The 17,703-nt window shown below is 49.8% G+C and overlaps 1 protein-coding gene across 22 annotated transcripts in view; it reads left to right on the forward strand.

The window, feature by feature from the left end:
* The window catches only part of PTPRS (protein tyrosine phosphatase receptor type S), a 164,825-nt gene that overhangs the window by 119,822 nt on the left and 27,300 nt on the right, over positions 1–17,703 (forward strand). For 10 of the 22 annotated variants that reach the window (XM_030031769.1, XM_030031777.1, XM_030031773.1 and 7 more), the window contains 10 exons: positions 16–160; positions 6,187–6,492; positions 7,987–8,180; positions 8,621–8,647; positions 10,465–10,582; positions 14,161–14,751; positions 15,414–15,511; positions 15,974–16,227; positions 16,645–16,738; positions 16,961–17,176. In XM_030031769.1, coding sequence (XP_029887629.1) covers positions 16–160; positions 6,187–6,492; positions 7,987–8,180; positions 8,621–8,647; positions 10,465–10,582; positions 14,161–14,751; positions 15,414–15,511; positions 15,974–16,227; positions 16,645–16,738; positions 16,961–17,176 — 2,043 coding nt within the window. The remainder of the gene's footprint in view (positions 1–15; positions 161–6,186; positions 6,493–7,986; positions 8,181–8,620; positions 8,648–10,464; positions 10,583–14,160; positions 14,752–15,413; positions 15,512–15,973; positions 16,228–16,644; positions 16,739–16,960; positions 17,177–17,703) is intronic. The other 12 variants (XM_030031782.1, XM_030031784.1, XM_041127672.1 and 9 more) reach the window with 2 other exon arrangements.

The following is a 17,703-nucleotide window of genomic DNA, read 5'->3' on the forward strand; positions in this document are numbered from 1 at the left end:
CCTCGCCCATCTCAGGTGCCGAAGAACTTCGAGCCAACGACCTCCTTCACTGTGGAAGGCCTGAAGCCCAACACTGAGTATGTCTTCCGACTGGCTGCCCGCTCGGCTCTGGGCCTGGGGGCCTTCACCCCGGAGGTCAGAGAGCGCACCTTGCAGTCTAGTAGGTGTCTCTCCTTTTCCCACCCTTCTCTGAGGGGAAGACAGTCAGGGAGCCAGAGATGGTGGGCACAGGGGTACGGAGCTGTGGGGCGGACGTTTGCGGTGCTGCGGCTTATCCCACATCTGGGGTTCCTCTGCAGGGAGGTGGGTGGTGGCGGGGGGCACCTCTGGGACCTGCTGCCTTCTCCCTTTGCTGCCCCAGATAGCTGAGACGTGAACGAAGAGTGGGGCTGGTGCATGCTTTTGGAGGAGGGGGGGGGGCGGTGACGGGAGGCCAGTTAGCACCATCCACTTGGTGGGGTGGGGAGCGGTGAAGAGCCTGTTGATGGGCCACGCTGGCCCTTGGTGCTGAGCATGCTCAGGGAGGACAGCACCCCACCGTCGTGCAGCAGCTCGCCTGTCCACCAGCAGAAACTGAGCAGCAGCTGTCCGGAAGGGGGGCACAAGCAATGGAGCAGGGAGACAGTGGGGGAATTGGGAGGAAGAGGAGAAGGGAAGGTGATTAATCAAAAGTCCAATGTTTTCACCAGCCTTTGGGAAAGCGGTCCTCATGCTCTTTTCCATGAGCGACTTTGTAGCCTCAGGGAGGAAGGCTTGCTGGCCCAGCGAGCGCTGGGAAGAGTCCCATTTGGGCTCCGGCAGAGGGGGAGAGAGAGGAGTCATGTGGAGGCTGTGGGGGGGGATATTAATGACACCAGGATGGAGCGTACGCAACCAAAATGTGCTGGTTTTAGTTTAATGGATTGTCTCCCTTCGCTGTTGCCCTGGGGACAATAACCCTGGATGGCAATATTTCAACCTGGGCTTTTCACAGATCTTTGCTTTTAAATGAGGTGTTTTTTCACTGCATGAGTGGCTGTGGCAGCTGTTCTTTGTGTTTTCTGTCTCCTCTCATCTCTACTAAATCACTCCGCTGCAGTTTGGAGTAGCTGGGAGCAGAACTAACTCAGAAATGGCTCTGGTCACCAGTGTGAGGAGAGAGCGCGCCTGCTCCCATCTCTTAGAGTCCTTAACAAGGGAGAGCAGTGGGCTCTCGGCTGGGCACCTGCCCCATCTTTTCGTTTTAATTGTCACATCCTGCTGTCTCTCTGTCTCTTCCCCTGTCTCTCTCCTTCTCTTTCTCTCCCCCCAGGAGTGGGAGGAAAGGGGGGTCTGTTTCTGCATAGGCAGAATTCCTTACTGGGGCTTTCTCGCGCCTCCAGTCCGTTCAAAGATATTTTGTTTTCTTCTTTCCTTCAAATGTTTTTCCCCTTTTTTCCTTGTATTTTTTTTTCTTATTCTCTCCATGTATCGAAAGAAAATCCTTTCCTGACTCTGCTGCAAATCTGCTGGTTCTGATCCCAGTATGGTACTGTCAGAGGGAGCATCACTGTGGGGTGGGGGAAAATGAACTGAAAGGAACTGAAAAATAAGTGTCAAACTTACTCACACTCTGCTTCTGTTTTCCAAGGGGTTTGCCTCCTTGAGATTCATGGGGATGGGAGGAAAAGAGGGTCTGGGATTTGTGCTTTCTGGTTCAATAAAAACAGGCTGGAAGAGGGGTGTGGGAGCTGACGGCAGTAGGGCTTAGCGACGCTGAAAATTTTTCCCTAAAGGGTGAAGAGAAGGGGATCCGGGAAAGGGGAAGGCTTTGGGGCTTTTTCTAACTTGGCACCTGCCCAGAATGAGGCCTGGTTTATTTCTGTGTAGCTCAGCTTTCATAGGGATAGTTTCGTTAATTTAACACTCTTAAAAACATCAGCTGGGAACTGTCAGTGTCCTGTAACACGGTGAAACATTTTTTCCTGGCTGGCTGTTGGAGGAACGAGTCAATTCTCCCTGGTCCGGGTGACATCCTTCGGCTCACAGACCTTCTGGCTCGGGACAGGCTTTTGTGTCTTCCCTCTGCAGCTCCTTTTCTGTTCAGCTCCTCCTTGGCCCGCTCCATGGCTCTTCTTTCTTTTCTCTTCTGCTGTCTGCTTGCCTGCCTGCATGCTCTAGCAGCCTGATGAAACCAGCTCCCTGCTCTCTGTCTGTCTGTCTCTTGCTGGGCGGTTTCACACCACGATGGCATCTTGTCTCTGCAACGGCAAAGCCTCCTTCGTCCTCCCGCAGCCTGCCGAGGCGTTCGGTGCTCTTCCCCTCCTAGCTCAGCTGGCAAGCATGTGCCTGCATGCCGCAGCCCTCCCTGCATTGCACACCTTTCTGCACAACACCCTCCACCTCCCTGTCAGGGTGGCTCCTCCTGAGCATCATAACCAAAGTAAAATCCATTAAACTAAAGGTAAAGTATCTTTTTCTTCTTGAAGTAGCTGGGTTTTAACTCTTCAAGTACCAGAGACGTAGATTGTAAAAATAACAGAATCTCGTGGTTGGAGGAAGCTGGTTTGCCCTTTCTAACTAGCCATGACCTTCCCAGGGCTCCTTGGCAACTCTCCTACTCAGAAATTTCAGAGTGCAAAGCATACATCAACAGACAGGGGTGGCAGGGTGGGTGCTGTGAGGCTGCATGTGCAGGTGTAGAGGAACGATGGGGCTTTCTTACCCTCTGTTCCTTCCTAAGAAAGGATGTTTCCCCCACCCATTAGCTCTGCTCTCCTTCCCTTCCCCCTTCCTCACAGTATATGAAGTGAACGAAACTTATACAAAGTCTATGGTACCTAAAGGGTTAAAAAACATTGTATTGTACAAGGTCAGTAAGGGTCATTCTTGTGGCTTGGACAGTCAACTTTAAAGCATGTAAAAGATGCAGTTCAGGTGAGTACTGGCTGGTCTCAAGCGGATTCACAAATACAGTCCACCCTGTCGCCGCAGGCTCACACACACACGTGTGTGGATCTGCACACACTCCTGTATGTCCTGGAGCCCATGGGAGGGCGGGGAGGGGTTCCCAAAGAGCTGTCTGCCTGCTAAAAACAGAGGCCAGCAGACAAAAGGTGACGATCTCCTGGCTGGAGGGCTCTCGCCTGTGCTGTGGCTCCCTTTCCAGCAAAGGGGCTCGTTGCAGAGGTGAGCTCACAGCCTCCGGTTTGGGCTGCGGTACTTTGCCTCCCGCACACAGCTCCCGCCTTCTCGACGCTGTCCCCACGCACGCATGCACGTCTCCAGGGTCGCACAGGTTGGGCTGGATTGTGAAGGAAACTCACAGTGCCATGAACTCCCCAGATGCGTCTCCAGTATGGCCAGCCAGCACTTGGTGGCTGTTTTCATCCAGGTGCTGTAGTCGATGAGAGTGACGGGGAGGGGGTCTGGGTGGGATCTGGGCCTTCTCCCCCATCACCCACCCACCCTGCCTTTTTGACCAGAGAAAGTGCAAACCATCCCAAAAGGAGGCCTCGCTCCAGGGCCTCTCGGTAGGTCCCTGTGCTGGAGCGTAGAGGGTGAGTGAGCAAGCGAGTGTGACCACGCGCGGCAGCTGCCAGTGCAAACAGTGAACCCAAGTGCCAGCTGGAGCTCCCGCTCTGCTTACTGGGGCTTTCATAATGAGTTTCAGGATGGAAAGGGTAGGTCAGGTCAGACCCTCTCTGCAGTGGGTTTCTCAGCCGTGGTGGCTTTGGCTGGACTGCTAAGCAGGAAAGGTGGCTTTTAATACTACCAGCCCCTGATAGGGAGAAAAAAAGAAGCAAACGGCATCATGGCAGGCACTGGAAAAGGGTTGAGTCTTTTTCTCCGTACCCTGAAAGGGACTTGAGTTGCTTCTGGGGTGTGGGAAGGAGCAGTGCGCCTCCGTTCTGGAGATGTCGGTGCTGCATCAATCACAGCAGATGGAGAGAGCTATAGGGGGAAGGAAATCCATCAGCGGGAATCTGCCGCCCTGCTCTCTGGTCTCTGTACAGGTAGCTTAGCAAAAGAGAATAGATTGGGCTCCAAAATTGCCATTACTCCAATAGTTAGGGTTCTGCTGGCGGCGGGGGGAGTAACTCAGTCGGGGGAGCTAGCAGTGGGGAAGGGTGGCATTTTAAAAGCCAGTCATGTGCAGAAACCCACCAGGAGCTTGGTCTGGCCTCGTAGCTCAGATTCTCTTGTTCTCTCGTAAGAAAGTCTTATAAGTTAGCAGTTGAAGCGTGGAAGGTAGGTAAACAGACTGGGAATGTTCTGGAAGGAGTCACTTTTTATATCAGTATTATTTTATTATTATGATTTCCTTTCTGATGTTTTTTTGTTTCAAATTACTGGCTTGATTTACGTTTTATTTTCCAGTTTGTTCCTTTTGGTTTTGTTTGTTTGACATATTTTGTATTATTTTGCGTGGCTAGCCATGGCCGGGGATCGTCACCCTCTGCAGTGGGATTTCTGAGGATAAGGGTTTCATTCTGCCATTTTAAATACAGCCAAAATGTAGCAATAAGGCATGAAAGTAGGAGGACAACACCCAAAATGTCCTACTGGACAGAGTGCTCAGCACTGCAGCATAAGGACTATCTTTACCCTTTCTGCAAAACCCACTTACTTCTGTTTAATGGAGGCACATGCAAAGCATGTGGCTTTCACTCCAGTGCAAACTAGGCAAAGCGTGACTTGATTTAGCAGAGTCCTCAAGGCAAGCTGGGCCTAAACATCTGTTTGTGAGTCAGGGATGGGAGTAAGAGGTTTGAAAAAATCATTCCTCAGTAAAAGAGCTTTTTGTTGATTAAAAAGCAACAGAGAAATGAGAAATGGTGACCAGCATTTATCTGCTCCTGTGCTTCTTGCAGGTGATGCTTTGGGGGCTTATAAGGACAGCCCAGTTTCTGGCAGTGTCTGTAGAGACTTAAGAGCTATTTATTGCAGTTTGACTGTATCGGGTGAGATTAGATTTGCAGAGTTGCCTTGAAAATGTATCACTCTCTCTGCTTACCTGGGCTGATTGTAATTAGTGATTGAAAGAAGTCTGGTCTAAGATTTCCCAAAGTGACCAGGTTACAGTTGGAATACAGAAGTGGCACACTCTGTCCAAACTTTGCCAAGGTCTCAGACCCATGGCATCTCCATCAGCAAACCTGTATTTCTTGCAGTTTTCCATGTATCTCAAGGCACGGCTGTGGCATAGCAGTGTGCGCCGCGGCACGTAGTGTCTGACGGAGCTGGTGTCAGCGTCCTGCTTCCTACTGAGCAGACCATGCTAAAAATTACCTTCTGCAGTTCAGTAAACACCAAAGTGAGCAGGCCTGCACTAGAAAGCTGTGGTTTACACCTTCCCCATGTCCTGAAAATCAGCCCTGAGACAGTTGACTGCTGCCACCGTGAGAACATGTGGCTGTGTAGGGCCTCACTTCCAAAGGTTTCCTCCTGGGACTTCCAGAAATACCTTGATGTAGTTTAGGCAGAGAGTGCAATGGGACTTAGATGTGCTGCCACTTCTGAAAGCCGCACTGGGTACCTGAATACCTTGTCAAACTCGCTGCCTCGCTCCTTTGCAAGGCTTTTTTCTCTAAAACCCTCCTATCTAAACATATATTGTGGGCTGATTGCTTGGGAATATCCTGGGCATGACCCCCATGCTTTTTCACCTCCTTCAGTCTGTGGACAACTAATAACTCCCATCTGGAGGTACAGACTCTTAAATTTAAGCCTCCTGGCAAAAGAGTTGCTTTTCTTACTTTTCACAGATCCCTTCAAAGAGATTCAAGATCCCAGAGACTGCAGTTTGGAAACAAGTGCTTTACCAGCCAGGGCAGGGTTTGCCAGACTGCCGTAAAACAGGGAGCTAAAGGAAAGGACTTCTGTAGGGTAAAGCTGGGTGCTTAGTTTTGTGCCAGCCACACTTACTAGAGGCAGCAGGACCCCACTTGGCTAGCCCGCTTGCTGTTTTAGTCCTTTGCTTTATAACATTTCAGTTTCGATGCCCCATTTCATTTCCGTTGGCTTTTTTTTCTTTTCATTTAAAAAAAAAAAAGACAACAACAAAAAGCTCTCTTCTTTTTTAATTTTATCTTCCTAAACCAAATTTTTGTACGTTTTATTTTAGATTTTTTTGTTATCATTTTCCTTTTTTTTTTCTTTTATCTTTCCCATCTTTTGTTTTTTCCCCCTTCTTCCCTTTCCCTCCTGAATTTTCCCCCCTCGTAGAACCGTCTGCCCCCCCTCAAGACGTAAAATGCGTCAGCACCAGATCCACCGCCATTCTGGTAAGTTGGCGGCCGCCTCCGGCTGAAAGCCAAAATGGCGTCCTGGCTGGATACAGCGTCTACTATCGAGCGCTGGACTCTGAGGACACGGAGCTTAAGGAGGTGAATGATATCCCCCCAACCACCAGTCAGATCCTACTGGAGTCCCTGGAGAAGTGGACAGAGTATCGCATCACTGTCGTGGCTCATACGGAGGTGGGGCCGGGCCCGGAGAGCTCGCCGGTTATCGTCCGGACAGATGAAGATGGTAATTGCACTTTTTCTGGTTTTATCCCGAGTCCCCTGATGAATACGTGTCCCTGGAGTGGGCTTTTTTCCCCCACTGGGGAGGACACGTCGTGTCCATTCTCATGGCTTGTGTGGTGCAAGACCAAAGCCTGGATGGGGCCTCAACACAGCCTCCGGTCCGAGACGTGCAGCGGCCTTTGCTGCCATCTCCCCAAGCCCCTCTGGGAATTGGAGTCTGTAGGGTTGTCCTTCCCTGCTTTAGCGTTGGGGGTTTTTTTGATTTCTGGGGTTTTTTTAATATCAAGTCTCTGAGCCTTGACTGCACCGCTTTTCCTGAAGAGATGCTCTTACTGAGCAGGGAAGCAGCTGAGGCAGCAAGGAAATGAAATCAGAGAAGAGGAGACGATTGCTGCCAGAAACTGTTTTAAAATATTAAGAGTTCTTCCCACACGTTCCTTGTTACTAGCTCCTCTCTAAGTCAAAGTTTTGGTTAGTGGTCGAAAGGAAGAAAAAACCTTCAGCGGTGAGCAGTTTAAACTCCAGTTCAGTGGCCCAGCTCAGAGACTTTTAGCACAAACACAGATAACGAGACCTGAACTTTCCTGCTATCTCTACAGTAAAATCGGGAAAAAATGTGCATGTATGCATGAAGGGAGAGCACCCTCACTGTGAGGGTAAGACCCACAAATAATATAGGTCAAGTAAATAACATACGTAAATTCCAAACTTCTCAGACTTTCTGCTCCATCCCAAATAAAAAGCATTTTTAAAAAAGCAACAGGTTTGTCCCCAGTGTGGGTTCTGTTTCCCTGAGTATCTGCCCACATCCAAATGGATGGAATACCTTGCTCAGAGAAAGTATGGTTTTCTTGCAGATGAAGCTGTCATGCACTGTATTATTATTATTATTATTATTATTATTATTATTATTATTATTATTATTATTATTTCCAAAAATTCAGACCAGATTCCATCCAAGACATCTCTTGTTTCCTGCCCTGAGATTATGCAGCGGCGGTAACCACCAACCCACCTGCCCTGCCTGAGAGACAAGGGAACTCTGAGGGAAAGTCCCCCTCCGTATCCTCTTCACCCTAACATCCCGCAGGCAGGACCAGAGCTTTTCTGGCTCATTAGAAATTGGCATTGCCCTCAGAATGTGATGGGGAATTATATGGTTTCTTCCATCTGAGCTAACTGGGGACAAAGGAGCCTATGGAATATTGGCTGGAGTATGAGATGGACCTATTTCCATGCATATCTCTGAGCCATGCAGATTAGATGCCCCAGAACTGCTTCCCTGCTTCACTGAGTAAGAGCAATGGCAGATGATGGGATGTCTAGTTTGACTGTTAAGTCTCCGCCACCTTTCAGGGCTGTAGATTCAGTGTGCGTATGTCCCATAGGTGAAGTGAGTATGTCCCATAGGCGAAGTGAGTATGTCCCATAGGTGGACAGGCTCCAGACAGAAATCCCCAAGTGACTCTTAATGCCTTTTTTCCCTTCCTCGCAGTGCCCAGTGCTCCGCCTCGGAAAGTGGAGGTGGAGGTCCTGAACTCCACTGCAATCCAAGTGTTCTGGCGCTCTCCAGTCCAGAACCGCCAGCATGGCCAGATTCGCGGCTACCAGGTCCACTATGTACGCATGGAGAACGGAGAGGCCAGGGGGCTGCCCCAGATCAAGGATATCATGCTGGCTGACGCCCAGGTAAGGACTCGCCTCCTGCTCCAATCTCCTCTCGTGGAAGGTTTGGGGGGGTGGGTGCTCCAGCCTCCTTGTCTCATCCCAAGCAAAATAATGCTGGAGAAAGTAGATGAGTATCTCTATGACAAGGTATATGTTGTCTTTCTGCAGTTCATTTGCACTCCCAGACAGTAGCTATTGTGGAAGAGTATGAACTGCTGTCCCAGCACTGAACTAAATACCATCCATCCTCCTTGTGTCTGGGAAGTCTTTTAAGACAGGCAAAGGCCACAGTGGAATCTACTAATTTCTCCCACTCTACTTCTTCCTTCATGCTGGCCTGGTAACTTCTGACCTTGTGTGGCTGCTTGCTCAGGGACTCCTTCCTCATGCTGTGTCTCTGTCTTTCCCTTCTTTCCCCTCTTGTATTCTCATGTGCAAAACCTCTCTTGTTCTCTGCCCAGTGGGAAACAGATGACACTGCTGAATACGTAAGTAAAAAAGTAAAAATCCTCCCATCCTGGTTCTGTCCCTTCCCTTCTCCCACTTCCTGTTGTGGTGTGATACTTTCCTTTTCCTTTATTTTTTTGCAGTGCCAGTGTGCCTGTTTTAAAGCCTGTTGTTGGTGTTCCCATGCACTGTCCCCACCCTGTTCGCTTTGCTCTGCAACCCTGTGTGATTGTGTAGCTTGTCAGCACGCAGCAATGCTGCAGGGTTTTTCCCTCGGCTTTGAAGGAAGGGTGAGTCTGCTGCTCCTCCATGGGGAAGCAGATGGGACGTTGAATTTGGGACTACCTTGAACATATGCTTAAAGATGGGCTGGTCTGCAAGCACCTCTGGCTTGTGTCTGAAAAACATGGTTAGGCTGAAAAGCATTGGGTAATCAAAGCCCCATAACTCCTAAGCTATCAGGACATGAACAAATGCTTTGTGCCCTTAAAGGGCCAAGATCTTTAGATACTCGTTGATACAAAGCACTGGATCGCTATTGGCACTTTTACCTTTTAAGTAGACCTTAAAATCAGCTTGGCTGTTTTGCATTTGCTACTTCTGCTAAAATGCTAAATGTTTTCCATGATCTTACAGCTACAAAGCAGTAGGAGAAAACATTTCCTTCTTGGAATGGCAGGGTCCCAAGATAATGCACTACTAAATCGAATGTATTCATGTCTCCTAGAGATTGCCAAGTGCCCTACAAAAGTGAGGGGCCTCTCTTTTACAGATGGAGAAACTGAGTCACATGAAAGGTAAAGTCTCTTGCCTAAAATCTTAATAAAACTCAGTGGCAAGTGTGAAAGCAGAACAGGTTTCTTGACTTCTGGAAGACAGACCTGTCTCTGTAGCTAGTGGCTTCCAAACTTGTTGATCAAAATCCCACTGTTTTGAAGTTTGGCTGTTCCACTCCCTGCTCAGCTCTGAAGGCAATACAGATGTTTTCAGGACCAGCAAATTCTTCCCAAGTGCTGCCCTGATATTTAATATTGAAAGCACAAAAGGGCAGTGGGGGGTGAGGGGAAAGGAAGGCCGTAAAACATGCACAACATTCACATCTCCTTCCTTTTCAGGGCCTTGGAGAAAACCCTGCTGCATATGCTCTCATTCTGTTTGATTTAGCACGGGTATTCCTTTTACAACACAGCCCTTTGAAGGGCTGAGTACTTCATGGGGAAGGGCTATCCTTGAGGCCAGTCTTCTAACAAAAGCTCTTGGGAGCCAGGTGTGGTGAGGCTGATAGAGGATGGAGGAAGGAAGGTGTTGGGGATTTAGCAGAGAGCTTTAGCGTGCAAGCAGAAAATGTCGTCTTGCACTTTGCGTTAAAGCAATCCCTTTAATATTATGAAGGCATTAAAAAATATCTCTGAGGAGAGAAGGGAGGGGGGTAATGGTGAAAAAAATGTAATCTCCCTGAAACCGCTGAGACCTCCTCTGAGACTGCATAGTGAAGAGGAACACTTTGAAGAGCGCAACAGCGTTTTGATGGCTGAAGCAGTTTGTGTTGAGATAGGGAACGTGTGAGAGGTAGATCTGGAAGAGAACGCACTGAACCAGGGCCCTGCAGAGACATGGTGTGTTTACAGAGAGACTGTTTGTAGCCGGAGTGTGCGTGCGTCTCGCTAAGGGAACGTGGCTCTCATCCTCCTGCCAATTGCCACATCTACCCAGTTGCCCCAGAGTGTCTTGTGATTTCAGATTCAGTGAATGTTCCTGCATGCTAGAAAAGGGCTGAGACTCCTGCAAGGAGGAGAGATCTACCCGTGTGTATGTACCTGAATATTTACATGATTTTCCTTTGGAATCTCGCAAACAGGAAATGATCATTGCTGGGCTCCAGCCTGAGACTGCATATTCCATTACCGTAGCCGCCTACACCATGAAGGGAGATGGTGCTCGCAGCAAACCGAAAGTGGTCACCACGAAGGGTGCAGGTAAGAGTCTTCTCCTGAACTGTTGGGATTCACCAGTTTCCTAAAGCCAAGAAGCGTTTTCGCCAGGTGCAGCTTCTTTCATCCCACTCCCTTCATGAAGGACAGACTCGCAACAAATACCATGCTGCCCTGAAGACAAAATTATTTCTAGGGAGGCAGAAACCCCTTCATTCCTCACATGTACCTCTCACTAAATGACATATTTTTCTGTCCAGTGCTGCAGAAAGCCCAGACACACCCAGAAATGCAACAGAGGATGAGTTCATTGCTTGTAATCTCTAGTGCTATAAATTCCAGTGCACCAGAAGTAAAGAGAATCTCTGCCTGGTCTGACACTCTGGAGAGACTGTGTAGCTTTGGTGGTTGGCGCACACAGGTACCCTTGGGAACGGGAGAGCCAGAGGTCTGCTGTCATGGTGTTGACTTGCAAAGTTCTGAAAAGCAGCAGGAAGACAGTGGTGGCTTTTACTGCCTACTCTTCTTCCAGTATCGTCTCTGAATATACGACCCCTCTTTGCTTAGGAGTAGCAGAGGGAAAAGTACTGACAGTATTGACCTTTCCTCGCTAGCATTTCTGGGACCTGGGCTCTGTCTGCACATACCACCCAGATTCATTCCTCCCTTTGACCTATTCTTTATGGCAAAGTATCTGTCAGCCTCAGAACAGAGGATGTGGTGCCAAGCTAGGATGGCAGGGCCTAAACAGAGGGATGACAAAGGGCAACAGGGTATCTTTTGCTCCTCCAAACAGTTGTGCTGCAGGCAGAAAGGAGAGGTACACACTCCACCTGTCCTCTCAGCATCTGCATTCCTGTGGTTTCTGCTCTCACGGCTAAACCGCTGCTCTGCAGTATGGGAAGGGGTTTGTGCAGTGGGGGGAGACTACGGTGCCTAGGCCTGGAGTTGTCCCTCATCCAGCCCAACTCTTGCTGGACTGTGATTACCTTCTCTCACCCCATTTTGCTCATGCTCTTTCTTTTGTTCCTGCTGTCAGATGATGGCTTTCTCCCCTTTTCATTTCTTTTCTTTGTCTACTAACCTCCCAACCCTGGCTGTTTATTTTCTTCTTAGTTTTGAGGCAGTCATCTTCACTCTGCTTGTAGCAGCTGCATAAACTGACATCATCCCTTGTTTCTGGAAGGACATTGCTCTCTGCTTCTGCAGGGATCGAAGGCCTTCGGTCAGCACTGCATAATTAACCTGGAAACCTCTGCTCGGGCTCTGGAGGCAGCACAGACACTCAGCTGAGTGTACAGGACAGAGAGGGGTCAGGAGCCCTGGCCTGGAACACATAGGGCTGGAGCTGCAGCTGACCTCCATGCCCTCGCCTTTTCCCTGCCCTAACTCACATCTTCATCTCATTTTATGTTCTTGTGTTCAGACAAGTGAATGGGATTTGAGCCTTTCTCTCCTCTCTTGCTTCTCCTGCCTAGTTAAGAGAACGGTACACAAGAGAACAAGGATGCTTTCCAGGACATCAACTCTTGCAGATGTTACAGCAGGGTACATTTGGATGTCAGCATCCAGGCTGCTGTCCTCACACCTTGTAGTGTCAGTGCGCTGTCAGAAGCCTTTTCTTTCACTCGCCCTCTTCTCCTTCCCCCTCCGGCTTTGCCCATGTTTCTTCTCACTAGCTCCCTGGTTCTGTCCTCTCATTTCCTTCTTCCCGAGGCTCTCTACCCTTTTGATTTCTCTCTCCTGGAGCCTTTCTCTCTGCCTCCCTCCCTTGTCACTCTCTCTTGTCACCCTCCCTCATCTCTTCCCATTAGGATTTGCAGTGCAGGTGATCAGTCACAGAGGGATGTTTTCTCCAGCACAGCAGCTATTACCCAAAACTCAATTTCCCCCAACTTGAAATAGCTATTTTTAAAAAAAAATCTTTCAAATGGCTCTGTAACATTCTTATCTTCCTTGCAGTGTTGAGTCAATATACCTTCTGAGAGGAGAGATTTCTTTCTTTATCATTCAGGGCTAGGGGCTGAATTTAAATACGGTAATACATCCAATTTTCTCCTTTACTGTCCAAACCAATTGCAAAATAAAACACTTTCCCCCGCCCCACACTTTCTTCTCACCTTTCTTCTAAACCATATTTGTTGTGCAAATGTAATATTTTCAAGCTCAGCTGATTATAGTAACATTTGTGACAAAAAACGAAACATAAAGGTAATGGCATTGTTTTTCTCTTTAATGTGTTTCTTAGGCATTTCCAAGGGAGGCTTCCCCAGCACTGTTCCCTAGCCATTCTTTGGCCGTTTGAAATGAATAAAGCATTTGTTTCAGAGACAACCCCTCATCCCCATGTTCAGATGTCAGTCGATGCAGCAGGCAGAGTGGTTTCCTCAGTTTGGCTCTGCCAGGATCCCTGACACAGGCAGCATCCTTCCTCGCAGGCTCCCTCCTGCTCGCTTCGTTAGCCGCACTACAGCTTTCCAACCTGCCGACCCTTGGTCAGACTCGTGCTGCGAGAGTGGGCCAGGATCTCTCCTAACTCCATTCTCTCTCCTCCTCCTGTTCAACCAGAAGAAATACCAAGGCGGAGAGAAGGAAATTAGATCTGTAATAGTGGAGTTGAGTGTAAATGATGCGTGAGCTGCTGGAATTAATGCTCTGGTTTCTCCAGCTTCAGGAACCTCTGGGCCTACACGTGTCATTTAACTGTGGCTGGGGGCTTGCTTAGCAGTCGGGCAGTGCCAGGGCTCATTAGACAGAGGCACAGCATTGCTGAGCTCCTGCAATATCCCCCCAAATGTGGAGGAACTAACTGACGTGTTAAGGAGGGAGCTAACTGAAAACACACCGACATTCAGCTGTCTTTTCCCTTCCTCCAGAGGAGAGAAACTGCACAGAGTAAGCAGCAATTCTCCCTACCCACTGCCTCGCACAGATTTTGGGCTCTGTTTCCACTCTCTGTGTGCTTCCTTCTTTCTGTACCCAACTGGGTGATCAGATGCCTGCCAGACTCGCTTAGCTGGCCTTGTGCCTGCTGCTCAGGACCTTGGGCTGCCCAGGCTTCCTTTCCCATCCTTCATTACTTCACCCTCAGCTGCTCTGGACTTCCCAGCCTGAGCCAATCTGTTCCAGTCTCTTTCTGCATGAGTTGTGCTGTGTAATGGAGAGAGAGAGGGGACGGGAGTTTGGGGGACTCCAGCATTTGTTCTTCCCTGCCCTGGGAAGCAATCTGCTCAGGTGATTAGGACAGGAGGCTGGGAGTCAGGACTCCTGAGTTTGTTCTTCCCAGCTGTGGGAGGGTATGTGGTCCAGTGATAAGGGAGGAGCTGTGCACACCTTTCCATCCTGAGGAGAGGGAAAAAAAGAAATCCAGAAATGTGTCAGTACCTCGCAGCTGGCACGTTGGCAACGCACTTCATTTCCTAAACTTGATAGAGACCATCCACTTGCACTGCGGGTGGGTAGCAGCAGCTTGGTTTACAAGGGGATACACTAAAGTACACAGAGTCGAGCTGAAACCTTGCCCCTGTTTTGAGGAACCTGTTACTGCAGCTTTAGAGTCTCTGCATCTCCTCACCAGCCACCCTGTCCCACATTTGACTGAAGGTGTCTCTCTTCTCTCCCAGTCCCAGGGAAGCCCATCCTGTCTGTGCACCAGACAGAGGAGAACACTCTTCTGGTGAAATGGGAGCCTCCACTGGATGCGGAAGGCCAGGTGATGGGCTACCGGCTCCAGTTTGGCCGCAAGGATGTCGACCCCCTGGCTACCTTGGAGTTCACGGCCCTGGAGGATAAGTACACCGCTCCCAGCATCCACAAGGGCGCCACGTATGTTTTCAAGCTGGCCGTGAAAAGCCGGGCTGGCTTTGGGGAGGAAGCTGTGCAGGAACTCACCACCCCTGAAGACATCCCCAAGGGTTACCCCCAAATCCTCGAGGCGAGCAACATCACTTCCATGTCGGTCCAGTTTGGCTGGCTCCCCCCCGTGCTGGCTGAGAGGAATGGAGCCATCGTCAAATACACCGTGGCCTACCGGGAAGCCGGTTCTCCCGGCAACCCACTGGAAAAAGACCTGCCCCCCTCCCCAGAGAACTCGTACACCCTCAACGGCCTCAAACCCAACACCGCCTATGATGTTAAAATCCGTGCTCACACCAGTAAAGGCCCCGGGCCGTACAGCCCAACCGTCCAGTATCGGACGTTCCAGCTGGATCAAGGTAGGACTTACCGGTTTCTCCTCTCTCTCTCTCCTTGTAACCGGGGCTGGTGCCAGGAGGCAGAGAGCTGGAGAGGTCAAGCCAGGCTCAGCCAGGCTCGTGAGTAAATGCAAAGCACTCTGGTTTCACACTCAGTCCCTCAGCTCCTCTCTGCCTTGTGCCAGGTAAGTCCCTTTTACCACTTTCTTCTAAGTTAAGTCCGGACACCCTTCTTTCACTGGCATCTGAAGTGGGGGGCCAGTCGCTATACAGGTGGGAAGAGCATTTTCTTCAGCTTTTGCAAACAGCCAAAAGAAAACAGAAAAATGAAAAAACCTCAAAACGTGACCTGGGATGGGTTTCCTCACCTGAGCATGCTCAGAAAGCCAGCACCTCGTTCCTGCAGCAGCCACCCAGACCCATAAGTGTGTGGGCAAAGCCACACACCCTCCTTCACCCCTCCCTGGGGTTAGGCTTGGGGACAGGGAGCACTGGGAGATGGACCTTGGCAAAACTGAAGCAAAGTGTGGAGGAGGGAACATTCCTGCAGTGGCAGCCAGACCCAGACTGGCAGGCCCTTTTGCCAGTGCCTGACGTTCTCTTCCTTCTCTTTCTTGCTCTTCCTTCCCTCTGCTGCCTTTTCTTCTCCTTTCTCCCCTTCCTCCTCACTTTTCTCTCAGCAGTTTTACCCAAAAACTTCAAGGTGAAGATGGTGACAAAGACATCTGTCCTTTTGAGCTGGGAGTTTCCTGAGAATTACAACTCTCCCACCCCATACAAGGCAAGTGGAATGGAGGAGTCAGAACTGTGTTTCTTCCTGGTTTCCTGGGAGTCTTTTCTGTTGGTTTGAATAAGAGGTTGTAAGAGGCAGGAATTCTGGATTCTTTCCTCAGATATGGGCAGCTAATGATTAATCACTAGATCAAGGAGGTGGGCTGAAAATCAGGGCTGTTCAGTTGCATTCCCACCTCTGTTACCAAATCACTGCCTCCCTAGGCAAGTTACTACAGTTTTCCCATTTCCAGATAAAAATTTCTCTTCCCAGAGAACTCTCAAGGCTTTGTCTTGCATTTGCCTTATGCTTGGGGACCCTCTTGTGCAGTGAGCACAAGATACAGACAGCTTCCCACTCAAATGACTCCTATTCCTGTGTTTGCTCCAGCTCTGGCAGAGCTGGGCGGAGCATGGCAGAGCCGAGTGCCCCATGTTCTCTCCAACTTTGCTGCCTCTTCGCCTCCCACAGATCCAGTACAACGGGCTGAATGTCGATGTGGATGGCCGCACCACCAAGAAACTCATCACCAACCTGAAGCCCCGCACATTCTACAATTTCGTTCTTATGAACCGGGGCAATAGCATGGGTGGCTTGCAGCAGAACGTCGCTGCCTGGACCGCTGCTGACATGTTATCAAAGAAGCCTGAGGTGACCCATAAGCCTGATGCTGATGGCAACGTGGTGGTGATTCTCCCAGATGTGAAGAGCTCTGTGCCTGTCCAGTAGGTTTCTGTTAAGCTGCAGATGTGGGGTGCTCAGTTTATGTTGCAGGGGTCAGCCCTGATGGCTGGAGTCCACAGTAGAAACCCGCAAGGGCAGTGGCAGGGGGTGTGTTCCCTGCATTTTCAGCCTTGCCTGACTGTTGTCTTTTGGAGCCACTTCCCGGAGCTAACAGGGGATGCCAAAATGCAAAGGGAGTAAATAAAGAAACATGTCATACGGGGTTGCCACTGAATCCAAGCTTGCTCGAGGAGCAGCAATAACAACTGTGCTAAATTAAAAATAAGGGGTTTGCTGGGTTGGGCCAGTGGGGCTGTTTGGGCAAACCTAGCCTTCCACATCAGTTTGTGCACTCTCTTCTGCGGCTTGTAGAAGGAGATTAATTCCTTCTATTTATCCTGATTATTCCCAACTCTTAGGGCTTACTACATTGTGGTGGTGCCTCTAAGGAAGTCCCGAGGAGGACAGTTCCTCAACCCCTTGGGCAGCCCTGAGGAGATGGACCTGGAGGAGGTGAGTGTGGGTGAAACTGAAGCCAGCTGTAGGGAGAGAGCAAACAGCTGAAATGGATGGGATGGTGATGTGAGAGCCTGGGAAGGGTGGTTTTGGGATATCTGTGCTCCACGTTCTGAGTAGCTAAGGTGTGGCCAGTCTGAGTGGGATGGTTTGGCTCTCCTTCCTTCCTTGATGGTGCTGAAGGCATCAGGGCTCAGAGTGTTCCTTTGCTTCCTCCAGCTCGTTCAGGACATTGCCAGGCTCCGACGCCGAAGTCTGCGTCACTCCCGACAACTGGACTTCCCCAAGCCCTACATTGCTGCCCGTTTTCGCTCCCTCCCCTCCCACTTCATCTTGGGGGACATGAAGCACTACGACAACTTCGAGAACAGAGCCCTAGAGCCAGGGCAGAAATACGTCATCTTCATCCTGGCAGTGCTCCAGGAACCCGAGGCCGTAAGTGCTGCCTGCTTTCTCTTGCCCTCTTCAGATCCTTGTGCCCCTCTGTCCCCATTACTGACCAGAGACAGCAACTGCTCCCTCGTGAGCTGCCAGCAGTCCTGGTGCCCTCCTGGCATTCTCCGTAACTCTCCCACCAGATGCCAGAGCTTGAGGTTTTTTCTTTGTAAAGACCTTCCAGTCCAGCTGTGGAACTTTTGCATGTGGCTATTGGAGCTGTTTGTGCATGTGTCTGCATGCAGCAAATGTGCTCTTCCAAGCAGACAGGCTAATGATGCAAGCATTTGTGCACTGCTTCTGCATTTTGCCAGTCTTCCTAGGCAGGACTTGCTACACTTGTGGCTCCAGATTTGAGTCTAGAAGAGGGAGTACTGAACTATCCGCTCAGGACTACACTCGAGTTCAGAGTTCCTTAGGTCAAACCCCTTTACAAAGAGTAATTTCTTGTAAAGGCTGTCCTTTTATTCCTTAGAGCAATGACCCTAGACATCCTGCTTTGAGAGCAGCATGTCACACACCCTGGT

This window comes from Aquila chrysaetos, chromosome 12 (assembly GCF_900496995.4).
Source record: "Aquila chrysaetos chrysaetos chromosome 12, bAquChr1.4, whole genome shotgun sequence".
Taxonomy (NCBI): Eukaryota; Metazoa; Chordata; class Aves; order Accipitriformes; family Accipitridae; genus Aquila; species Aquila chrysaetos.